This window comes from Dipteris shenzhenensis, chromosome 24, assembly GCF_047967505.1.
Source record: "Dipteris shenzhenensis isolate YYH24624 ecotype China chromosome 24, Dip_SZ_1.0, whole genome shotgun sequence".
In the NCBI taxonomy this organism is placed as follows: Eukaryota; Viridiplantae; Streptophyta; class Polypodiopsida; order Gleicheniales; family Dipteridaceae; genus Dipteris; species Dipteris shenzhenensis.
Genome location: NC_141619.1, coordinates 12,186,731 through 12,213,227, shown reverse-complemented (window position 1 = coordinate 12,213,227; position 26,497 = coordinate 12,186,731). Strand labels below are relative to the sequence as shown.

The 26,497-nt window shown below is 45.9% G+C and overlaps 1 protein-coding gene across 1 annotated transcript in view; it reads right to left on the bottom strand.

The window, feature by feature from the left end:
* The window catches only part of LOC147886231 (uncharacterized), a 352,191-nt gene that overhangs the window by 252,861 nt on the left and 72,833 nt on the right, over nucleotides 1-26,497 (bottom strand). Inside the window, exons 2-4 of the mRNA XM_087395069.1 lie at nucleotides 19,227-19,382; nucleotides 18,943-19,094; nucleotides 18,683-18,825 (exon numbers count right to left, since the gene is read on the bottom strand). Of these exons, the coding sequence (XP_087251195.1) occupies nucleotides 18,683-18,825; nucleotides 18,943-19,094; nucleotides 19,227-19,382 (451 nt within the window). The remainder of the gene's footprint in view (nucleotides 1-18,682; nucleotides 18,826-18,942; nucleotides 19,095-19,226; nucleotides 19,383-26,497) is intronic.

Here is a 26,497-nt window from a genome sequence, read left to right as displayed (position 1 = left end):
TAACACCTCATGCAAGGTCCAAGCTTCGACTGCTCAATGTCCTAGCTTAAACAGTACCCAAAGTTTTGTACATGCAATACATGAAGAATCAGAACTGTAGTTTAAGTTTCATGCATAGCCTTTGTGAGGAGTTACTGCTTTATTTGATGCTAGTATGGAAATGCTTCATGCTGATTGTGTTCTCTCTTACTTCTTTTGGTGATAGTATACAAATAGAGGTAAAGTGATCATTAACTAGATTTGATTATTAAGTTCAATGCTACACGGGGATGCTGAAAATTTAGTAGATAGACAAAAGTTAAGAACAAGGTGTGTCAATTGTAACATCAGTGCTAGCCGAAGAACCATCAATCGGCTCTACCGATGCTATACAAAGAAACAAAAACTCTTCTTGAGCTTTTCGAACTTCCATTACGGAAACCAACGGTCCTTGAGGTATATCTTTCCATCTCATAAGACATACAACACATCATTCATCTTGAATTGATAAATGTGCTTTTTTCAATCTATGGCTAGAATGGCAAGCCTTACCCAGGGCTATGTTAGCATGAGCAAGCTTTGTCATTTCAAAATCAAGCTTCTCAGTATAGTCTTGAATTCGAAGTTCCAACTGGGTAACCTTTTGGCCCCATAAATCAGTTGAACTTCCGTCTGCCATTCTGACTGTATACGCATGGTCAAATGGGCTAGTCTTTAATTTTAGCCTCTTTACAAGCTTGGAGTTAATTACATTGTGCGTTGACGCTGAGTCAAACAACACAATGACGTCATGATTAGCTACTTGCCCCTTCATCTTAATTAACTCCATATCGTTAAAGGCTGTATGCCCCGTTGCTGCGGGCTTTGACAGGACATTATCAGGTGCACTAGTTACTAGCTTAGCAACAGACACACATAACAAAACAGGCACCGACCTTTTAGAAGATCCCGCTAGCTAAAGTTGCATCTGTTCTGCTCTGGGACTTCTCTCAATTTCCACATCGCATTCTGAGATTACCATCTCAACCATCCGACGATCCTTGTTTCGTGGACAATCTTTCCACTGATGAGGCTGAAGGCATCCAAAACACAAGCCTTCTCTCCTCACTTTTGCTCTTTGCTCTGGGTTCAAAGAAGACTTCGATCAAGCCCGGGCTGCCATTTGTGTTACTTTTCTTTTCATTCCAATGGTGGTACTTGGTTTAGGAGTCTCAACTGGCTTCGCCTGCTTGGCTTGATCACTAGGCTGCGAGGCACTCCCTTTGCTAATCCACTTCTTCTTAAACCCAGTTTTGTTTGGGTACTCATACCGAGTCCCAACCTGCACAAACCCACTTGGTTTGTTCCTTTGGCATCCTCATAGTTCAGGGCTATGGTAATCGCCTCATCTAGCGTGTTCGCATACTTAGCCCGAACTTCCATCTTAATCCGATCATTCAATCCAATGATAAAATATTTTACCTGGATTGACTGAGGTAGAGGTTCATAAACTTTCATTACACTTTCTCTGAACTTATCAGTGTATTCCGCCATTGATAAATTTCTCTAACGAAGATTTCGATACTAATCCCAAGCTCGGGATGCTTCATCAGGAGGTAAAAAGTGTTTCCTAAATTCTTTTTTAAACCCGTCCCAAGTAGTGGATGCCACTCCATCTTTTTGCTGTTTTATCCCACCACCGATCCGCTGCCTCATCAAACATATGGGTGGCCTCGTGGATTTTCTTCATATCATTCCTGATTTCACAAATGGCGAAGGCCTCGTCCCATTTGTGTAACCAAGTCTCTATGATATCGGAACTACGGTTAGACATCCGACCAGAATACTTTTCTGGCCTATAATTGGCAATATTAGGCACCTTAGCCCTCTTAGGCTCGACCGTATGAACACTAGTTTCAGCCTCCATTGGAGATTTACCTTTCTCTTCATGAGATGGTCTAGCGGACATACTATGAACCATTTTCCTGAGCTCGGATTGCCCTACATTTGCTTGTAACTGTTGCGCTAAAATCTGTTGCAAGGCATCCTCCAATAATGCAATTCTACCAGATAGTGTATGGCCTGTTGGGTGCGACGCCTGCAAGGTCGGCCGCACTCCCGATGATGTGAAAAAAAAAGAAACACAAGACTGTCCTCAGACAAACACAAAATGACTCAGTACTTTATTGCTGACCCCATACAATCATATCCACTTCTTCAGAATCCAACTCTAGAGACAAAATCGTATCTTCAGGACTTCTTCGGGATCAGTACTGTAATATGGTAGCTCTTAAGGTAGAGCCTATGCACCGACCTTCAGAGCGGGTATCTAGAGCACACAAGTAACAAGTCAACCTCCCACACAATTTGACTAGAACACACCCAGACTCTTTGAAAGAGGAGAGAGACTACACAGTCCGAAACAAACTGAACTTAGAACTGCACTTTTCCCCAAAAAAAAAACTCAGAAAGCAGTCAGCCTCAAAACACTATGAACCCACATCCCACTGCTCAATGGCCAGCATGATTCCCAAGGCCACAAGCTGTTCAAAAGAAGAACTGGCGGGTACCATCATCTGAAAACCTGTAGGTATATTCACCGTACAAGCAGCCGTACAATTATACGTACGACAGTAGGCCCGCACAACCACACAGAAATCCGTACAGTCTGCATTTAATGACGGCCATCTTCCGTACAGCTCGTAGAAGCCATCTTTAATGACCCGTACGTGCCTGTTCAACCTGTAATCAAGGCACCATACTACCAGCCCGTACTGATCAACGATTGCACCCCGTATAAAATCCACACTTCAGATTCCGTACCACCCGTACGGCTCTTTCTAGCCTTCATTCAACGCACGCCATCCGATGCAAGGCTACGCTTGTTCCCAAAGCTCCCTTCTCATCACGTACTAGCCCGTATTCTTCATAGGCACTCAGCCCTTCGTTTATGCACACACACAGTCTCTTTCATCTACGGAATCATCCTCCTACAGTGTAGCCCTTCAACCATCTAGCAGTTGCGATCCTTGCGCTGCTCTCTCCTCTTCACTCTCCGAGCCTCCCACTATCGCACCCAGCTCTTCGTACAGTTCGTCCGTCCTTTTTCGACTCCTCCCTCTTCTCCTTTATCTGCAAGCCCAAGACTCCACGTACCATGCTCGCTCATCAACCAGAAGCTTCCCTCTTCTATTACGTAGCCACATGTATGTGCACGATGCCTTCTCAATCTGTCCAGCCACCTCAGCCTAATCTGCCACCTCACTAGTGACATTTTACCACTCTCAAGACATTTCCCCCAAATCACATTAAATGCACATTTTGGACCTTTAGTCACACAATTACCACACACATTAGCATGCACATTAAAGCTTGCATGCTTCCCCATAAACACATATGAAAAGCCCCTTGACGTGGGCACCAAGACATATCGAATTCCCGTAACATACAAGTGCACATTGACTCAGGAAAATATTAAAAAAAACCCTTCATGACTTGACTTTACATGACCCCAAAAACATTTCACTTGACCACACACTGTGGATACCCTTGCTCTGGAAGTCTGGTACAACCACATTGCATTTCATCATCTTCCTGATAAGTCCCTGCAAAAAACTTTTAGTCTTTCAAGTTCAAAATAAAAAGGTCTTTTACATGTGCAGCCAGTTACATTGGCTTATTCACACACAACCCGCAAGTTAACACTATCATGTGTTCAGTGTCTACCCTCATGCACAATCTATGTGGAGAAAAATATATACAGATTTTATCCTATCATATTAGCCCAACCAAAAAGCTGCAAACATTCATGTTTGACAGCTTGAAGCCAACATAAACTGCACTGCAGCAAGTATATCTTCAGTCAAAACTTCACTGGATGCATCTTTTTCCATCACAACTGGCCCACATGTTGACACTTGCATTATTCTTATCACATACTTCTTCAACCGGTACCCATTCACTCGATTGGTGTGCAAACTTCCATCCAAATCACTCAACTGATATGATCTATTTGAATACTTCTTAAACACACTGAAAGGACCCACCCACTTTGTCACAAATTTAGTCTTGAAAGTACTATCCAGTTTATTGTCATATCTTAATACAAAGTCTCCTTCTTTGATGGTCTTATCCTTATACTTCAAATTAGCTTTCATTTGATTCTTTTCCTGAGTCTGAGCATAGTGTTCAACTGCTTTCATTCTATCAAGCTGAGCTTCCTGTAGTTCAACCAACCTTCTTTCATACTCGGTGTTAGGTTCTTCATCCATTTTCATGAGCAACTTTAGAGCTGGAATTTCTACTTCCAATGGCAACATAACTTCTTTTCCATAACAAGATGAAAAGGAGAAAACTGTGTACCTTCCTTGACTGCTATTCGGTAAGCCCACAGTGCTTGTGGCACAACTTGATCCCAGCTTTTCCCATACATCTTCATGATCTTACTCATCATATTAATCAACTCTCTGTTGAAATATTCATTCTTACTGTTACATTGAGGATAATAGGGAGTAGCATATCTATGCTTAATTCTGAGCTTATCACACAACAAGTCAACCAGCTCACTCCTAAATCCAGGCCCTTTATCACTTACCAATTCCAGAGGCATTCCAAATCTACAACATATATCTTCATATATGAACTTGCTCACTTGTTTAGCATTGACTGAAGCAACTGCCCGTGCTTCTGCCCATCTCGAAAGATACTCTACCGCAGTGAGAATGTAACACTTACCTCCTGAAGTCATGGGAAGTGGGCCGATTGCATCAATCCCCCACTTCTCGAATATGTTGTATGCTATGATTGGATTTCTCAGCTCTGGATGTAATACTCTTCTTCCCATCTGTTGGCATTGTAAACAGGATCTGCACCAATGCTTTATATCTCTCTGTAGAGAGGGCCAGATATACCCTTCCATTAATATCTTTCTTAGCATTGTCTTGAATGCGAAATGTCCGCCACAAATCCCCTCATGATTTGCCTCAAGCACATGCATGATCTCAGCTTGCCATGGGATTCTTCTCAAGACTAAATCTGCACCCTTCATATACAAAACATCGTCAATAAGACAATAAGGCTCACAAGTCTTAACAAATTTATACCTCTTTTCTTTCGGAACCTCTTCTGGCACTTTTCCTGTGAGCAAGAAAGCCTCCATATTCGAAAGATACTCTCTCCCTCTGTACAAAGGTTCTTGAACTTTTACTACACACACCTGAACATTTTCCTCTTCACAATCAGCATCATGTGCCTCATGATTCAAGTTTCTGTCCACATGCTGTAACAACCATGCATCAAAGTGTCTGAGTAACTTTTTAACAATACTAACCCAATTCTTTAAATGTTCATGCTTTATCTTCCATACCCCCAGAATCTGTTTTACAACCAGCATTGAATCACCTTTTATGATCAGTCTTTTTTTCCCCATCTTCAAATATGATTGCAAACCTTCAGCTAAAGCAGCATATTCAGCTTCATTATTACTGCTTACCTTCAAGGGAAAACCTGATTTCCGAATTACCTTACCATCAAGATCATAGACAACCATTCCACCGGTTGCTTTGTCAACACTCTTCCTGTAAGAACCATCAAAGAACAAGGTATAGCTGTTTTCTAAACTTTTTTCCTGCACTCTTTCAGTATGATCTTCCACTTCCTTGACTAAAATAGGAGTATCTTTGTAAGTAAGCAAATCGGCCAGGGTTGCTCTGGTTGAGTTCTCTACCAAAAAAGTAAAAGTATACTCCTGCAATTCTGTTACCCATCTCACCATACTTCGTGAAAAATTAATACCATTCACAAGTTGTGGCAACAGAGTACAACTGGTAAGTACCACAAAAGAATGAGGCAGTAAATAATTCCGAAATCTTCTACATGCAAATACAAAGCTGGCTAATACCAATTCAGCAGCTGAATACTTCTTCTCTGCTTCACTTTTTACCCTACTAGCAAAAAACACAGGCCTCATATACCTTGATTGCTCTCCCTGCTGCAATAAAATGGCTCCCAATGCATCTGGCCCTACTGAAGGATTGACATAGAAAGTCTTCTCGAAATCAGGAGCTTTAACACTTGACACTCTTCCAACAATCTCTTTGACTGCTTCAAAAACTTCTCCACATTCACTTGTCCAATGCAAAGGCACCTTCTTCACTGCTTGTTGTAATGGATGCAAAACTTGAGAAAGCATAGAAATGAATCTAGAAAGATACTTCACCTTTTGCAAGAAAGTATGCAACTGCCTTATCTCTGTTGGAGGTGCTAGAGTAACCAATGCTTTGATCTTCTCAGGGTCTAGCTCTATTCCATTTTCAGAAACAACATGACCCAATACTTTAGTACTTGGCTGTGCCAACTTACATTTTTTGGGATTAAGCTGTCCTCCACTATCATCAATTCTCCCAAATACTCGATCCAGTTTGGAACAATGATCCTTCCGATCACTAAAAATACAAATATCATCAATAAAAGCCTTGCAAAATTTATCAAGAAAAGGGGCAAGTACCTCATTTGTGTTCTCCTGACGAGGGAGCATTCTTCAAACCAAAAGGCATCTTCTTATAAGAAAAGCAACCCCAGGGACTAATGAAAGTTGTCTTTGTCTGGTCTTCAGGAGCAATTGCAATCTGAAAATAGCCCGAATACCCATCACATAAACTATACATCTCATGACCGGCTATCTTATCTAGTATGTCATCCACATGTGGGAGAGGATAGTGATTACTCTTCGTCATAGCATTCAACGGTTTGTAATTAACACATACTCTCCATCGTCCATCTTTCTTTGGTACGATAACCACAGGGCTGGCCCAGTCAAAGTGTACAATGAGAAAAATTATATCAGCCTTAAGCAACTTGACCACCTCCTCTCGAAGTACTCTCACTTGATCAGGACTCAAATCTTTTCATTTTCTGAAATACTGGCCTTGCATCTTCTTTTAATTCTATCTTCAACGGCTTCCCTTTAAACCCTCTAATCTCTTCATACGATGTGATAAACAAATAGGGATACTTGCGCAACATGGCTGAATACTCTTCCTTTTCTTTCAGAGTAAGATCTGGATTAATCATTTGCTGTACTAATTCCTGTGTTGGGACAGGTGCCTCTTTAGATTGCATAAACTCCTCCATTGTTTCAAATCTGTCCTCTTCTAACTGATGTACAGTTTCAGCCTGCTCACTTGTATCCAAAAAGTTCACTCCCTCAATGAAAGCAACCTGAGCTTCATCACTGTCAGAAGTAGTACTACTTTCTTCTTCACTCGTGGTCTCACTCTGCTTTTCTTCTTCCTCGATTGGGCTTGATATCTCAGCATGACTTACCGTATCAAAACTGAACTTTTTACCATTAGATGTATATATTGAGATTATTCCCTTCCCCCAATTTTGAATAGCTCCCACTTTCCTCAACCAAGGTCTGCCTAAAATGAGAGGGTAAGCACCCATACCGGCCGGCATAACATGACAATCTATTCTGCAATGCACATTGAAGACTTCCACATCCAAATCCTTCACTACCCCCAAACTCTTCACTCTGGCGTGGTTGGCCATTCTTATTCGGAAATGAGAAGGATCAGTAACCTCCAAACCCAACCTCTCAACACAAGATTGAGTCATCAGGGACCTCCATCAATGTATGCCTCTCCAAGCTCATATCCTTTATGCCATGCCTCCACCGAAGGGCAAATATCAGGAAGCTCCGATATAGACATAATATTTTTTGCTACTTTATGCACAACTCTCTTCTTACCTGGATTTACAGCTTTCCTCCATTCTCTCTTCAGCCTTGGACAAAGCCCAACCATCTGTGCAAAAGTAATATCCACCTTTCTGTTAGACAAATCAGCAATCAAGTCATATTCAGCCTGCTCCTTCCCCAAGGGATAATCAGCTATTTTGTATTTCTGTCTGGGCTTCCTTACCTTTTTCCTCTGGTAAGTAACAACATCTTCAACCTGCTTACTCTTTTTAACACTTGGCTCTCCTTCTTCATCCCTGTCTCTCTTCCCAAGAGGCAAAACATCCAAATCACTCTCTTCCAATCCAAGCACGCTGACAAACTTACCTTTCCCTTTATCTTCAAAAAGAAACCTTCTTTACTCCGTTACTACTTGAAGGTCCAGGCTCTTTTATCTCCACTCCATGATCAGTTGACCTGTCATTTAAATTTGAAGGAAGTGGGTACACATCACCGCCAACTCTGGGGGGCTTATCACATTGTGTACTATAATGTCCCCAATCTAGACAATTGAAGCATTGCACATACGGAGCGTACACTCCTCGTCCTCTCCCGCCTTGCAAAGGTGCTTGAACACTTGAATTGGATGCATTACCTGCTCCTCTACCACCTGGAGTCCCTCGTCCTCTTCCTGCCATAAGGTTTAAACTGAGATTCTTCATTAATTCAGCCATTTCATGAATTTCATCCTTCATTGATCCCTCTTTCTTTTCTTCTGGCCTCACTGGCTCAATTACATTCTGCACAGGCATCTCCATAATAGAAGGAACAACGGGCACACCGTACTCCAACTGAATCATCCTTCTTTGCTTCCTCTCTTTCTCCTTAGCCACTCTCAGGGCTTCCTCAAAAGTTGGCAGGTCCTTCACCTCAACCTTCACCTGTATCTCACGCTTTAATCCTGCAATAAATCTACCCTTCTTTATGACACGAGGTGGTACTTCTGGCAAAAGAATTGCCTGCCATTTATTCCACATGACCATAAATCTACTCACATAATCATCCACAGTTTGGTCTTTCCTTTGATACAAAGCACATAACTCCCTCCATACTCCATCTGCATCCCTGGTACATGCAAACCGTGCTAAAAAACCACTTCTTACCTCTCCATAAGTGAGATTCCTGCGTTCTCCTTGCTCATTTTGAAAACTGGCCTGAAATTCCTGCAACCATGTATGGGCTTCTCCCATCAAGCAAAAAAATAAAAATTGCAGCAACACTTTGGGTGCATTTCTGTCTTTTACAAGAGCTGTGAACTCCATACTCTCAATAAACTTTTCGGGGTCTTCATTGGGTAAACCATAAAATCTTGCAAAATCTTGAGCCATTTTCCAAGATCACTGAGTACTCCTTGACTTGGGTGGACTTTCACTCACCAAAACAAAGACCGTCCCCAGCAGGATCGCCAACACAATGATGTGAAAAAAGAAGAAACACAAGAAACACAAAATGACTCAGTACTTTATTGCTGACCCCATACAATCATATCCACTTCTTCAGAATCCAACTCTAGAGACAAAATCGTATCTTCAGGACTTCTTCGGGATCAGTACTGTAATATGGTAGCTCTTAAGGTAGAGCCTATGCACCGACCTTCAGAGCGGGTATCCAGAGCACACAAGTAACAAGTCAACCTCCCACAAAATTTGACTAGAACACACCCAGACTCTTTGAAAGAGGGGAGAGACTACACAGCCCGAAACAAACTGAACTTAGAACTGCACTTTTCCCCAAAAAAAAAACTCAGAAAGCAATCAGCCTCAAAACACTATGAACCCACAGCCCACTGCTCAATGGCCAGCACGATTCCCAAGGCCACAAGCTGTTCCAAAGAAGAACTGGCGGGTACCATCATCTGAAAACCTACAGGTATATTCACCGTACAAGCAGCCGTACAATTATACGTACGACAGTAGGCCCGCACAACCACACAGAAATCCGTACAGTCTGCATTTAATGACGGCCATCTTCCGTACAGCTCGTAGAAGCCATCTTTAATGACCCGTACGTGCCTGTTCAACCTGTAATCAAGGCACCATACTACCAGCCCGTACTGATCAACGATTGCACCCCGTATAAAATCCACACTTCAGATTCCGTACCACCCGTACGGCTCTTTCTAGCCTTCATTCAACGCACGCCATCCGATGCAAGGCTACGCTTGTTCCCAAAGCTCCCTTCTCATCACGTACTAGCCCGTATTCTTCATAGGCACTCAGCCCTTCGTTTATGCACACACACAGTCTCTTTCATCTACGGAATCATCCTCCTACAGTGTAGCCCTTCAACCATCTAGCAGTTGCGATCCTTGCGCTGCTCTCTCCTCTTCACTCTCCGAGCCTCCCACTATCGCACCCAGCTCTTCGTACAGTTCGTCCGTCCTTTTTCGACTCCTCCCTCTTCTCCTTTATCTGCAAGCCCAAGACTCCACGTACCATGCTCGCTCATCAACCAGAAGCTTCCCTCTTCTATTACGTAGCCACATGTATGTGCACGATGCCTTCTCAATCTGTCCAGCCACCTCAGCCTAATCTGCCACCTCACTAGTGACATTTTACCACTCTCAAGACATTTCCCCCAAATCACATTAAATGCACATTTTGGACCTTTAGTCACACAATTACCACACACATTAGCATGCACATTAAAGCTTGCATGCTTCCCCATAAACACATATGAAAAGCCCCTTGACGTGGGCACCAAGACATATCGAATTCCCGTAACATACAAGTGCACATTGACTCAGGAAAATATTAAAAAAAACCCTTCATGACTTGACTTTACATGACCCCAAAAACATTTCACTTGACAACACACTGGATACCCTTGCTCTGGAAGTCTGGTACAACCACATTGCATTTCATCATCTCCCTAATAAGTCCCTGCAAAAAACTTTTAGTCTTTCAAGTTCAAAATAAAAAGGTCTTTTACATGTGCAGCCAGTTACATTGGCTTATTCACACACAACCCGCAAGTTAACACTATCATGTGTTCAGTGTCTACCCTCATGCACAATCTATGTGGAGAAAAATATATACAGATTTTATCCTATCACCGACTCTATGGGATTCACCTAATCTCTGTGAGTATCTGTTCTGGATGCTACATGCAAAGTAACCATGTTGTAGCAGCAAACACAACGCCCAGCTCTACAAATACATAGACTGGGACTTCGACAAGCAGTCTCCTGCCTATCATAATATGCACACAGGAAATCCCCCGTCCGCTCAATAGGACATGCGCTCCATCTGATACCAAAATATAACAACAGCTAGCCCACCGCGATGCCAAGGAGCCCTGAAGGTAACCACCCGCAAACTAGCACGTGCGCCACTCTGATATCCAACGTAGCTCTAACATTGACAAACTTCTCTATTGACCTGAGCACTGAAGTATATTCTTTTAGACTTGCGAATTGATTGTTCAAGCTTGGAGGGTAACAACGTTCAAATCATCCAGGGAAGCATCGGCTTTCACGCTGGTATGATCCTCTCTCTCTGGTTCTTTGACTCTAGAAGGTCCGAAATCACTTCACATTATTGTTTGACAAAAATTCGACACAAAGTTATTAGTAGCATCGTCGCAGTTGGAGAATGTATCGCATCACTGCTACCGAATGTTTGCTCGCATTCAGCTAGCAGCTGTGTTTCTTGAATTCAGCTCATGGTCGCGTGGCTTCCTGGCCCAAAACCTCTCGTAATCCGTTCATCTATAATCCCCCTTTTCCAATAACCGGCTCTAATACTAAAATATTACAATATAAACTGTTAATGCCTAACTTTCTCTGTAAATCATGGGCATAGGCACACACACTTTCCTCCCAGCCAACCTCGGTGGTCGCTAGCTCTCTCGAAAAAAAATCACACGTGAATAGCTCTTGCTTGCAAAACCCACCAAGCCCCAATTCCCTAGATGGATCTAGTATGCCACATGTCCTCAATTTAGGGTGCCTCCTAAATGCACCATTTACCCCTCTCTTGGGATAACATTAAAATAATTTGCCCCTTGGCACATTTAATGCATTTAGATGCATTTAGACCCCTTAGCCTTAGATCCACCTAGTCTTGTGCCATGTCAACCTCACCAAGGACCTTGACCTTGATTCCTTTTTAATCATTTACGTGAAGCCCAAACAAATATAATACAAACATTGATCCTTTAAAGGAAAATATCGACTGACCCTTCCAAGGTCATGTTGCCTCAACTTGAGCGTAACACCAAGGTGGTGCGATGAGGCGTTGCACCCATGGATCTCTTAGGTCTTTTCTTTTTCCTTAGGCGACCTCTGGCAAAGTTCCCAGGAGTCCTACAAACCCTACACTATTCTTGTCTCCCAGCGATGTCAACTCTCTTCCTGAAGAATGAGCCATCTGGACGCTGAAGCATGATGTGGTCATCCATGATATTAGGATCCAAGACAATGACCCTAACACGTGGCACCTCATTTGATCTGACTGTCTTTGCTACAGAAGAAGGCATGCCAGGTAGAGTAGGGATCTCGGTGACCAAGCCGAAGGTGGCTCCAATAATAGATAAGAGTCGATGGTAAACCTGCGGGAGGCCGAGGAATCTGATGAAGAGTGAAGTGACCTGGCTATCCTCCTCCACAAGATCAAAGCCCAAAGTGAAGGACATCAAGAAAATCCTCTTGGAACTCAGTGTCAAGGGACTAGTAGCCTCGAACACTATCTCCTGCATCTAGAGAGTCAAAAACCAACTGGAAGAAGCCTCAACCAAGTAGACGAACCTCTGTGATGTGCTGTGCATGGTCTCCAGGTAAAGCTGCGAGCATCCAGTCCCTGACCTATAACCTGGAAGGGTGGGACCCATGGATGCAAGCAAAGAGGGAAGTGGAACTCTCCTGCTTTGTGACTTTTTTGAGTTGCTGCAACTCCTCTTTTGAAAACGTAATTGTTTTCGTGGCCGTAGAAGTAGACGAGGGTTGATGGTCCATCACCAATCGCGGTGAGAGGGCCGACTCGAACACAATATTAGTCTGTCCGCTCTAGAAAGTGTGTTAGAGGAAGAAGCCCAAGGGCACAGGAGAAGGGGAAGGACGAGAGGTAGACCGAGGGAGGGGGGGGGGGTGCTAAGGGAGGTGTTGGACATGGAGGGAGACCAGGAGAGGAAAATGAAGGGGCGGGGGGGGAGGAGGGTAGCCAGGAGAGAAGGGTGAGGGGCGCAAGTGAAGGGGTGCGGGGGAGGGGCTGGGAGAGGAAGGACAAGGGGCGGGGAGAGAAAGGACAAGGGGCGGGGGAGGACGAAGGGGAGGCGAGGGAGAGGGGGCAAAGGGGGGCAGAGAAGGGGCGGGGCTGAGGGCTGAGGGAGGGGGAGAGGGAAGAGGGACGGGGAAGGCGGGGTAAAGGAGCGCGGGAAGGGGCAGGGATGACAGTCGGGAGGGGAGAGGGAGATGGCAGGAGAGGGGGGCAGCAAGAGAGGGCAGGGAAGGGGGTTGAGAGGAGGGGGAGGGACTGACTAAGAGGGGAGGGGTTGTCTAAGAGGGAAGGGGGAGGCTAGCAACAGCTAGGGCGGGGAGGAGCAACACCCATTTCATCGTCCCAACCCGAGGGAGTTTTTGATTGCATCATCAATGAAGATGGACATTAAGTCAACCATTAGTCGTGCAAACATGCAAAGGGTGCTTGGGACAAATTGAAAAGTATGTGGAATGTCAAGAATGAAGCAAGAAGCATTGCTTTGAACAATAATCTCAATGACCTGTCCATGTTGGAAGGTCAAACTTTTTTCTTTTATTTTTTCAAAAAAGAGATTTCTATTAAGTAAGAAAGAAACCCGCTAGAGCAAGCTTTGTGCGGAAATACACCATGCTAAGCATGAAATAAAAAACACCTCAGAGGAATGAGGTAGAAAGAAACCAAGGCTGAGGCTGAAAATGCCATCTCAACCCTGTAGAAGTCTCAGCAAAGAAGGGAGAGTCTCTCCAATCTTTGAGAAAAGTAACTCTCCTGGAGGAGGCTGCTCAAGATGATCCCTGCATGGTCGCCCAAATGGCCATCAGAGTGTGTATCGTATCTGTCCAAGTTCTGGCCAAGATCTGAGAAGGGTGAACCTGAGAACCTTCCAAAGCCTCAGTGCATCTTAGCTAGGATCTCCCATGGAGAGTCGACCGAGGAGTGAGCAGCCCTGAAAAGAGTGGCCGCAACATCCTCTAGAGAGCACGACTCCACAAGGTGTCGTCGGATGTGAAGAGCCCAAGAGGAATCAAGTCTCTCAAAAATATCTGGGGCTACAGACACTTATGAGGCCAGCATGCATCTTTACAAGCTTGATGCTCAACCCTATAATCAGCATGCTTTGGCTGTCTCGTATGGTACTCCTAATGATTTATGGCATGCTAGGTTTGGTCATGTGCATCACAATGCATTGGCATACATGCATAATCATAATATGGTTGAAGGTTTGCCAAAATTACAACAGCCTGCTCAAGAGGTGTGTGAAGGGTGTGCACTTGGAAAGTTACATCGCCTACCTTTATAAAAGGATGGCCCAGCCTCAGTAAGAGCACATAGGGTTTTGCAGATTGTGCATAGTGATCTTTATGGACCAATGAATGTAACTACCAATAGAGGGTATCGGTACTTTTTTACATTCATTGATGACTACTATTCTAGGTTCACGTGGCTCTTGCTCATGAAATGCAAATCTGAAGTGTTTAATTGATTCAAGGAGTTCATGAATGTAACTACCAATAGAGGGAATCGGCACTTTGTTACATTCATTGATGACTATTCCAGGCTCACGTGGCTCTTGCTCATGAAATGCAAATTTGAAGTGTTTAATTGGTTCAAGGAGTTCAAGGCATTGGCGGAGAACCAAACAATTTTTAGAATTGGAACACTCAATTCCGACAATGGGGGAGAGTACCTCGTGCATGGTATCACAAGATACATCAGTTTTTTTCTATCACAAGAAGGGATATCTTCTCTCAACGGAAGTGAACTTGCTCGAAGAACACTCAAGAGAACCTCTCAATCTCTCAATCACTCTCGCAAGGATCTCAATGCCTTAACGGAAGGCAAGGGAGCTCTAATACCATGAAAAAATATGAAGAGGGGCGAGGAGAAGAGTGGAGATGAGGAGAGAGGGCACAGCTAGAGAGCACACCACAAATGACTAACTGTACACTAGATTTCGTTGAAAATGTAGAATATATACAAACCCATTTAGGGTTAGGGTTACGGCATCTAACCCTTTCCTTTATAGCACTCTATATGTGTTAGTGCTACGCACATATAATCACATGATGTTGAGCATAGTCTCTCAACAATCATCTGGCTTAACACCTTTGACCTTGATAGGTCTCACCTGCTTCTTCTTCACCAATACATTGTAAATTTGTTCCTTCAGTACGAGAAGTTCGTGCCATCTAACTTCTCGATATTGAACAATGCATTCTCCGATGAAGAAGCCATAATGACGGCTGAATATACACCTCCAAAAGCAATGCAAGGATGCCCAAAAAAAACACCAACAAATCAGCCCCAAATGTGCCAACTGCAATGGCCAGTCAAAGTGCTGAAATTACAGCAGTATGCAGCAACTTTTCCCTGTTTTGGACAGCCAATATCTTTTCAATGATAACTCGGATGCCAAAACTCTAAACAGCAAAATTGTAACCAACTGATAGCTCTACAAACTACAGACAAAAAATCCTTATGGATTCTCTGATATTCATTGCTCAAAACAACCTCCTGATTGATAGGCAACCGATCATGTGGAGTGACAGTATATTGGATGATCATGGTAGACCACTTGGTGCCTCACTCTACATGCAGTGGTCCAGGTGGGAGAGGGGACCCACATCATCTTTGGGGTCATGGAAAGCTTTCCGCAGGCTTCCAAAGGAGACCAAATCTCAGTTGACAGCACATCTTAGAGGGAGTGCAAGGAGGCTCTTGCAGATTGAGGCAGCCCTTCCAATGGATTGGGTAGACACATATGATTTGCCACTCACTTGCTCCACTTAGGCAGGTACTTTTATGAGAGGCGGTGTTCCTCTTCAGGTTTTGGCCTTTCGAGATGCACATGAGGATGCTTTAGTTTTTAGTGTGCATGATGGTGGCAAATTGCTAAGGTCCACAGAGAACATCTTACTTGACTCTGCTTTTCAACCTATCAGGGGTGTAGGGCTTTTGGTATAGGGATCAAATTCAGAGTGGTTCCTTGACCCAGACCCCTGGCTACTCTCCACTAGATCTTGGAGGCTTTGGCTCTACGGGGGAGTTTCCATTAGCTATTTGCAGTGGGACCTTGCAGTGGGACCCTGGAGAGTGGGAGTGGATTGACGCAGGGCATCGAGAGAAGAGCATCCCCTTCTTTTGTTACACGGTCAGTAATGCCAGGAGATTCCAGCTCAGTAGTAGAGCTTGGAGACCTTCCAGAGTTCCTTATTGGGAGACATTTGATATCACTGCAGATTTGCAGAGGTGCTTCTGGAAGAGACTCTAGAAATCCCACGGGAACAGAAAGATCACTCTCTTCTTTTGGCTTTCTATCCATGGTGGGATTGCAGTGAACCTTTGGAGATCCAGGTTCAGAATCGACCCTACTTGCCCTCGTTGTCTCTTTGCTTTGGAGACTATTCAACATTGCTTTAGGATTGCAGATAGGCGAGGATGATTTGGATGGGGGTCGCCACGATTTTTAGTCCCTTTGGCCACTCCCTATTCTTTATGACATGGGGCTCAGTGGCTTGGCTTTCTCTTACACGGCCTCAGGTATTCTATGAGAGACTTGACTCCTCTCGGGCCATTTCGATTCGATGTCTTCAGGTTGAGTCTTGTTTGTTGGATGTGATACCACACCTTCCTTTTGCAGCTGTACATGCCTCTGTGGATACCTCTTGGGAGATTCTAGCGAGCATAGCATCCTGGCATATCTAGAGAGCTAGATGCACAGAGGCATTGGAGGGAACTCAGGTTCATCCCTCGCACACATTGGCTAGTTCCCTCGCACACATTGGCTAGTATTTGGACAGACACCGTATATACTTTGATGGCCATATGGACAAGTATGCAGGGAGACTCTCGCGCAGCCTCAACTAGAAGGGCTTCTTTCTTCAGGGAATGGAAGGATTCTCCTTTCTTCCTTGAGACTCCTACAGGGTTGAGGTGGCACTTTCAGCCTCACCCTTGGTTGTTTTCACCTCACTTTGAGGGGGTTTATTTATCCTCATGATTTCATGATGTATTCCGCTTAGAGCTTGCTCTCGCGGGTTTTTTCTCTTACTTAATAGAAGTCTTTTTCTTGAAAAAAAAGAAAAAACAGCCTCCTGCTCACTTTTCTTGCTGCTGTCATAGATTGTCAAAACTGTAAATCATGGGCATACCAGGCATCGTAACTTTTCCTTAAAATCTCGGATTGAACCTCCCACTTAAAGGCCAATGCACCTGTAAGGGATAATACCTAGTGGACATGCTATCACCCCCTTCCTCTCGAAAAGAGATTGATAGGTAGCCAGTAATGTGGAATGATAGTATACTTGATCATGGAATACCACTTGGTACTTTGCACTACATGCAGTGGTCTAGATGGAGAGAGGTCCTGCTTCCTTTGTGTGCGCTTGGAAGATCTTCAAAAGCCTTCCATATGATAAAAAAACTCTATGTACTACTTACCTTAGAGGAAATATAGGGAGAATCCAATAGATCAATGCAGCGATATCCTTGGATTGGGTTCTTTTGGGTGATAGGTTTAACTCTCGAGATACTTGGCGGGTTGCCTTTAGGAGATCAAGGATCGCAATATAGGTTGTAGGACTATGAGGATCAGACATGGATGCCTTGGTCTTTGATGTTGATCCTGGAGGCAAGTTAGCTAGATCTACGGATAATATGCTTATTCCTATTGCATTATAGTATGTCAAGGATTGTAGGTCATGTGGAGAAGTGCTTTTTGCCTTCGAGATGATATTGAAGAAAGTATTATGATTGATTCAAGGGTACAAACAAGATAGAATATAGTAGATGGGGAGGGGACTGCAACTATGAGATAGAGGGAAAGGAAGAGGAAGGCAGCAAGGGAGGGGCGGTAGAGTGGGGGAGGAGGCAGCAAGGTGAAGGTAGTAGGGCAGTAGGGTGGGAGCACGGTGGGGGAGGAGGTAGGTGGGTGATGGGGAGCGGGAGCTGTAGCCGGCGGTACCGGTGTGTTTTCGAGAATCCCAAGTAATGAAGAAATGGGAGGAGGAAAATCTGCACAATAGATCTGCAATCCCAGTGGCCTGCCTGCACTCCAAAGGTAACACTAGATAGACTTGGTGGCTTAAGAGCGCTGAGGACGAGGGATCAGCTCCAAATATACTCCTCCCAGTGATTCACTGCAATCCCTCCATGGATACAAAGCTAGAAAAAGAGAGTAACTTTTCTATTCCCGAGGGACACCAAAGTCTAGAGCATAAAAATTTAGTTCTTGACAATGTGGGAAACATGATTTCTTTACTTTGTCTGAACATGAACTTTGTTGAGCAAGAGTTACAGCCGCAACAACGAAGAAAGGGAGGAGGAAAATCTGCACAACAGATCTGCAATCCCAATCCAAATCTTGGCCTGTCTACACTTCCAAAGGCAGTGCTAGACAAACGTGGCAGCTGAAGAGCACCAAGGACAGCTCCAAAAATACCCCTCCACTGATCCATTGCAATCCATGCATGGATAGAAAGTCAGAATACTTTTTCTCATTTATGGTCTTCATGTGCAGGATATTGTCTAACATGCTTCCAAGGGAGAATAAGAAAAAGAGAGTGACTTTTCTATGTCTCGGGAACACCAAAGTCTATAATATAACAATTTAGTTATTGACAATGTGGGAAACATGTTTTCTTTTACTTTATCTGAACTTTAAATGAGATATGCAATTACTTTGTCTTTAGGCAACAACTGAAATTCATAAATGATACCTAAAACTTATTTCCACAGGTGTCCATTGTTACAATATCATCGAGTTGTTCTGAAAATGAGTTGTACTTACTTCTATCAAACATATTCTCAGGCTCACTTGAGTAGACAGGTTCAAGTGGATTAGACATGATTGTTCTCTTGAATCCAAATTGTCTTTTACCAATATCAATATCAAATAATTCCAATCCTTGTCCAATCGTTGTCTGCTTTCGACTGCATTTCATATGTACAATTTAGTTTAACTTCACATTGAATAAAAATAAGGAGTGACAATGTATGACAGATTCATTTCCTATTCAAAAACATAATCAATTTTTTCATTTTGCTTACATATGAGTCCTTTTGGTAGGATGGAATCCCTCATCTTCTGTGTAAGAAGATGGAATATAGGATCTTAATGGCCGTTTGCAAATTGAACCTGGTTTGGTACCAGGAATATCACTTGTGTCCATCAGATCTGTCACTCTTTTTGTGAAAACAATCTGAGAGTTTTTTTGAGCCAGAAGAGCAGAAACAAAGACAATTTATCATCAGAGATAAAAAAGAAGTGACACGCCCTCATATTGATCATATTTTCTTCACATCGGGGCATATCTGCTTGTCTGAGAAGATACCTTTTCACCAGAAGGAATCAAGCACTTTCCAGAGGGTAAATTATACTTTGGATCAAGAGGATTGACAACCCGACGTGTCTGCAGGTATCTAGGAGGCTTTAAGTTTAGTGAAGGATGTTGTGGCAGCCAAACTTCTGGGAACATCTTGTCACCAATCTAGACATTGCCAAACAGATAATCTGTTGAGAGCATATAAGAATGGCCTAAACTTTGCATGAAGCCACATTCCTTTTACCATGATAACAATCAGCACTAAGCTCTTTGAGCAAGGTAATACATTGTATTTAGGATAAAATAACAAGTACAAGATTTAATATAACAACCTTTGCAGAAAAATATGAGACAGTTAGATAGTGGCAGCTACGGAAGAAATTCAAAGTTTACCCTCTTGAATTTGAGCAAGTAATGCACCTGCAGGTTGCTGCTGCTGCTCCCCGACTCCCCTTGCTGAACCCTCTCAGCCTCTCCCTGCCTCCCTTCCCACCCCTCTCTCCTCCTTCCCTTCATCCCCCTCTCTGCCTCCCCTCTCCCTCCTCCCTCAGCCCCTCCTTGCCTCCCTACCTCCATCCCCTCAGTCCCCTTCCCCCACCCTCTACCCCCGCCCCCTTCCCCCGCACCCTCAGCCCGTTCCCCCGTACCCTCAGCCTCCTCCCCCACCCCCCTCAGCCCCTCTCCAACCCCCTTCCCCCGCCCCCTCAGCCCCTATCTCAGCCCCCTCCTCAGCCGCCCCGCCCCCTTCCCCTGCCTCTCTTAGCCTCTCAGCCTCTCAGCCCCTCCCTCAGCCCCTTCCTCCTCGCCTAACATAAGCCCTCTACATCTCCTCCCCTCCTCCCTCAACCCCTCTCCTTTCTGCCCTCTTCTATCCTCCCTCTCAGCCTCTTCTAGCCCCCCTCTCAGCCTCACCGTCCACCTTCACCCTCTTCTCCAGCTTTTTTAGTCGGACAGAGCTCAACAGTGTTTGAGTCGGCCTTCTCAGCCCGATTGACGATGCCTCTGCCTTCAGCCAATCCTCACCCGGTTCCACCGGCCGCGAAAACCATCACATTCTCAAAAGACAAGTTGCTATAGCTCAGAAAAGATACAGAGCAGGAGAACTCGACTTCGCTCTTTGCTCACATCCATGGGTCCCACCCTTCCAGCTCACAGGCAAGGTACTGGATGCTAGCCGCTTTACCTGGAGACCTCACAGGGCATCTCACAGATGTTCATCTACTTGGTCGAGGTTTCTTTTAGGTTGTTTTTTATTCCCCGAATGCAGCAGGTACAATGCTTCAAGCAAGTCCTTTGGCATTGAGCTCCACGAGGGATTTCTAATGAACCTTTTAAATGAAACGAATGGCGTGAAAGAGCACCAAGACTAAGCATTTATAACATTAATGACCTCCACCTTTCTCATTGGGCTTTGGCCCTGCAAAGGAGGATGACCGGACATTTTCACATCTTCCTCTCAGACTCCCCGGCCTCCCTCACGTATACCATTAACTCTTATCTTCCATTGGAGCCGCTTTCAAGATGGTCACCGAGATCCCCCCCCCTTTCTTGGGATGCCTTCTTCTGCAACAGAGGCAGTCAGGTCGGATAGGATACCACGTGTTAGGGTCGTTGTCTCTGACCCTAACATTGTAGATAACCACATCATGCTCCAACGTCTAGATGGCTCCTTCTTTAGTCAGAGACTCAAGATCATTGGGAGACACGATTAGTGTAGGATCTGCAGGACCCCTGGGCATTTTGCTAGAGATTTTCGAAGAAAGAGAAAAAAGAAAAGGTCTAAAAGGTCCACGGGTGTAGCGCCTCATAGCACCACCTCGGCTGGACCTACTTCATGATCTACTACACATCCTGCCACTTCTCGCGTTGCTGGACCTTCCACTTCTTGCCCAAGACCGTCAGCTTCTCGTCGTCTCGGACCTTCTTTTGCAGCGCGAACAGGATCATTAGCATGTCCTCTTCTAGTCGTCCCCCGTTGGGTGCCAATCAGAGTTGCTGAGCCATAGACCCTCCCTTATAGGCAGGAGATATTCCTGTCCTAGTTCCTTGTGCGGACGAGGTTGCTCCTGTCACTTCACATGCTCCTGTGAAGGAGCTTCCATCTTTTCTTTTCTTTTTTCCAAGAAAGAGACTTCTATTAAGTAAGAGAAAAAACCCGCGAGAGCAAGCTCAAAGCGGAATACATCATGAAATCAATCATGAGGTTAAATAAACCCCCTCAAAGTGAGGTGGAAAACAACCAAGGTCGAGGCTGAAAGTGCCACATCAACCCTGTAGGAGTCTCAAGGAAGAAAGGAGAATCCTTCCATTCCCTGAGGAAAGAAGCCCTCCTAGCTGAGGCTGCACGGGAGTCTCCTTGCATACTCGTCCATACAGCCATCAAGGTATGTATGGTGTCTGTCCAGATACTAGCCAATGTGTGCGAGGGATGAACCTGAGTTCCCTCCAATGCCTCTGTGCATCTGGCTCTCTAGATATGCCAGGCTGCTATGCTCGCTAGAATCTCCCAAGAGGTATCCACAGAGGCATGTACAGCTGCAAAGGGAAGGTGTGGTATTACATCCAAAGAGCAAGACTCAACCTGATGACGTCGAATCAAAATGGCCCGAGAGGTGTCAAGTCTCTCATAGAATACCTAAGGCCTTGTAAAAGAAAGCCAAGCCATTGAGCCCCATGTCATAAAGAATGGGAAGTGGGCAAAGTGACTGAAAATCCTAGCTACCCCCATCCAAATCATCCTCGCCTATCTGCAATACCATAAGCAATGCTGAATAGTCTTCAAAGTAAAGAGGCAATGAGGGCAAGTAGGGTCGGCTCCGAACCTAGATCTCCAAAGGCTCACTGCAATCCCACCATGGATAGAAAGCCAAAAGAAGAGAGTGATCTTTCTATTCATGTGGGATTTCCAGAATCTCTTCCAGAAGCACCTCTGCAAATCCGCAGTGATATCAAATGTCTCCCAATGAGGAACTCTAGAAAGTGTCCAACCTCTACTACTGAGCTGGAATCTCCTGGCATTGTTGACTGTGTAACAAAAGAAGGGGATGCTCTTCTCTAGATGCCCTATGTCAATCCACTCCCACTCTCCAGGGTCTTACTGCAAATACCTAATGGGAACTCCCCCATAGAGCCAAAGCCTCCGAGATCCAGTGGAGAGAAGCCGGGGGTCTGGGTCGAGGAATCACTCTAAATCTGATCCCTGCACCAAAAGACCTACAACCCTGATAGGCTGAAAAGCAGACTCAAGCAAGATGTCCTCTGTGGACCTGAGCAATCTGCCACCATCATGCACACTAAAAACCAAAGCATCCTCATATGCATCGCGAAAGGCCAAAACCTGAAGAGGAACACCGCCTCTCGTAAAAGTACCTGCCCAAGTGGAGCAAGCAAGTGGCATATCATCTATGTCTACCTAATCCGCTGGAAGGGCTACCTCAATCTGCAAGATCCTCCCCGCACTCCCTTTGAGATGTTTTGTCAACTGAGATTTGGTCTTCTCTAGAAGCCTTTGGAAAGCTTTCCATGACCCCAATGATGTCCCTCTCCCACTTGGACCACTGCATGTAGAGTGAGGCGAGGGCTGGGCTGCGTGGGTTGCCGATGCGATTTAGAGGAGCAGTGTGGAGCTGTAGGCCCATGCCCTTAGGCGGAGGAGGACCCTTCAGGAGCGCGAGCGGGCTTTGAGGAGAGACCTCGTCTCCATCGAGATGCTCAAGGAGCAGGACCCAATGTCTCAGTGAATTAGTGATAGATTGGAGAGCACTCATCTGGAGCTTTAGGACATGGAGATGCGACGGGCTGAGTTCTCCTACAATTCCTCTCGGGCCTACCGCCTCTTGAGCCCGATGGGTATAGTAGGGGGACATGATGACGAAGCAGTTCTTTCAGACAACTGGGCCCCGATTGACCGGCACACAGCTACAGTGTCTTCAAGACTCGCAAGGCATCATGCACACTAATCCACAAGAGATTCTTGACATGACCACCGGATTTTATAGCCAGCTCTTTCAAACAAAGAAGATGACCCCAATTGGTCTTGTAGACCGACAGCTAGTTTGGGATCACGTTCTAACAGTAGTCTCGAGGGACTTATGCAGCAGACTTGAGGAGTCTTTCACAGATGATAAGCTCTAGGAAGCCCTCAAGGCTCTCCCGACCCAGAAGTGCCCGAGGGAGGATGGCTTGACTCCGGCCTTCATTCGGAACTTCTGGGAGAGTATCTCCACCCCTTTCCGCTTAGCTTGCCAGGAGATTTTTGACACAGGCCTTCTCCCTCAATCCTTGCACTGGGGGTGAATCTGTTTGATCCCGAAAGGGGGAGATAGGTTAGATATCCAATAGTGGAGGCCGATCACTCTACTTGATACTGCATACAAGATTCTCGCCAAGGTCTTGAGTTTGCGGTTATGGTCTCATCTTACCGACATCATCCATGACACATAGACTGGATTTGTCTAGGAGCGCAGCATCTTGGACAACATCTTCATGTTCTAGGAGGCAGTGGATTGGTCCAAGGAGGAGTCACAGCCACTTCCCATCCTTCTCTTGGACTTTGAGAAGGCCTACGACAGGGTGGAGTGGTCTTTCCTGAAGGGCACTATGAGGAGATTGGGTTTCTCAGACAGATGGGTCAGAGGAGTTTCAGCGCTATACGTAGGGAGCTCTAGTCGGAGGACACACAGGTGAGGCCTTTCCTCTCTCTCGCTCGGACTGCCAGGGCTACCCACTAGCTCCCTTCCTCTTCTTGTTTGTAGCGGAGGCTCTGGGCTACTATTTGAGATCACAGGTGGCGGTTCTCACAAGGTTGAGGCTCCCAATCAGGCAAGAGGAGCTCCTTGACTCGGAGTTTGCAGATGACACGGCCTTGCATGTTGAGGGCACCACAACGAGTCTAGAGAGAGTTAGAGGCACCTTGGCTATCTATTGTGAGGCCTCAGGGGCATGGATCAATTGGATGAAATCCATAGGCTTCTTCACGAGCTTTGAGGAGACACAGGAGATCCATGAGTGGAGGAGTGACTTTGGTTTCAGATGGATACCGCCGGGCCAGACAGCGAGATACCTCGGATGCCAGGTGGGTATTGACATCACAACAGAGCAGCAGATTGCCCGAGTCCTTGAGAGTGTTCAGCGCAAGCTTCTCTATTGGAGCTCGGCCAAACTCTCCCTCGCAGGCCATGCCTTAGTGGCAAACTAGGTCCTTCTTGCCATTGCATGGAATATTGCCTCCTGTTGGTGCTTTCACAAAGGATGCATTGGGCAGCTCCGACGGTTGGTACGGAAGTTCCTCTAGGCAGGTTCAGACGGCACGAGGAACACTAGGGCCCGAGTAGCTTGGTAGACGGTGATCATGCCGCACGCACTGGGGGGCTTGGGTATCATTGATCCGGAGATGCAGAGCAGGGCCCTTCTGGGCAAGTTGGTGGTTTGTGGCCTCACCCCAGGTGTTGAGCCTTGGAAGCTTCTCTTACAGAGAGGGCTTCCGAGAAACACCCCATGCACTGGGGGACAGTGGCAGCCTTCACATAGATGGATCTTCTCAGAGGCCCCCCTTACAGGGAAGGGCTCCCCCCTTCTAAGGAGTCTTCACAGGGTTTGGTAGAGACTAGGAGGGGGTCTCATCCATGCTCCGCCCAGATGCAGAGAGGAGTTTGAGCGCTAGCCCCTTATGTGGCACCCAGAGGTTGAGGGAGCAGGACCCAGTGTCTCAGTGGCTTGGTGACAGATTGGAGAGCGCTCGTCTCGAGCTTCAAGACACGGAGCTGCGGTGGGCTGAGTTCTCCTACCATTCCTCCTGGACCCGATGGGTACAGCAAGGGGACAGTTCTTTCAAACCACTGGGCCCCGATCAACCGGCACACAGCTATAGTGGCTTTGGGACTCGCAGGGCATCATGCACACTGACCCGCAGGAGATTCTTAACATCACCACTGGATTTTAAAGCCAGCTCTTTCAGATAGAGAGAATGACCCCAGTTGGTCTTGTGGCCCGAGAGCTAGTTTGGGATCACGTTCCGACAGTAGTCTTGAGGGACTTATGTAGCGGAGGCTCTGGGCTTTGGGAGGCTCTGGGCTACTATTTGAGATCATAGGTGGCGGGTCTCACAGGGTTGAGGCTCCCAATCAGTCAGGAGGAAGAGCTCCTTGACTTGAAGTTTGTAGATGACACAGCCTTGTATGTTGAGGGCACCACAGCGAGTCTAGAGAGAGTCAGAGGCGCCATGGCTGTCTTTTGTGAGGCCTCCGGGGCACAAATCACCTCGACGAAATCCATAGACTTCTTCACAGGCTTTGAGGAGACACAGGAGATCCGTGAGTGGGGGAGTGACTTTGGTTTCAGATGGATACCGCGGGGCCAGACAACGAGATACCTCGGATGCAAGGTGGGTATTGACATCACAACAAAACAGCAGATTGCCCTGATCCTTGAGAGTGTTCAGCGGAAGCTTCTCTATTGGAGCTCGGCCAAACTCTCCCTCGCAGGTCGCGCCTTAGTGGCAAACCAAGTCCTTCTTGCCATTGCTTGGTATATTGCCTCCTGTTGGTGCTTTCACAGAGGATGCATTGGGCAGCTCTGACGGTTGGTACGGAACTTCCTCTAGGCAGGTTCAGACAACACGAGAAACACCAGGGCCCGAGTAGCATGGGAGACGGTGATCATGCTGCAGGCACTGGGGGACTTGGGTATCATTGATCCGGAGATGCAGAGCAGGGCCCTTCTGGGCAAGTTGGTGGTTCGTGGCCTCACCCCAGGCGCCGAGCCTTAGAAGCTCCTCTTACAGAGAGGGCTTCTGAGGAACACCCCACGCACTGGGGGACAGTGGCAGCCTTCACATAGATGGATCTTCTTAGAGGAGGAGTCTTCGCAGGGTTTGGCAGAGACTAGCAAGGGGTCTCATCCGTGCTCCAACCAGATGCAAAGAGGAGTCTGAGCGCTAGCCCCTTATATGGCACCTAGAGGTTAGAGATCAGGAGGGACGTATGCTTGGGCAGCGGACTCACATTGGCTGGGCACAGTGGGACAGTGGTCCAGCAGGGTCTTTTGGTCACTGGAGCAGACTACCTATGTAGGCAGAGGCGAGGCTGGATGCCCTAGCGCATCTGAAACGGGTAGGGCAACGGATGGGCGAGATCGACTTAGCCATTCCTGAGTCCTGGTGGGAAGGACTTCACATTTGGAGAGACAACAGATGGTTGGGGCAGTTTTCCCGTATTGGTGTTCCCTTGAGAATTTTGATGCAGCACGGCAGCATGCACCCCGGCTTCTTCCGTGTAGGACTT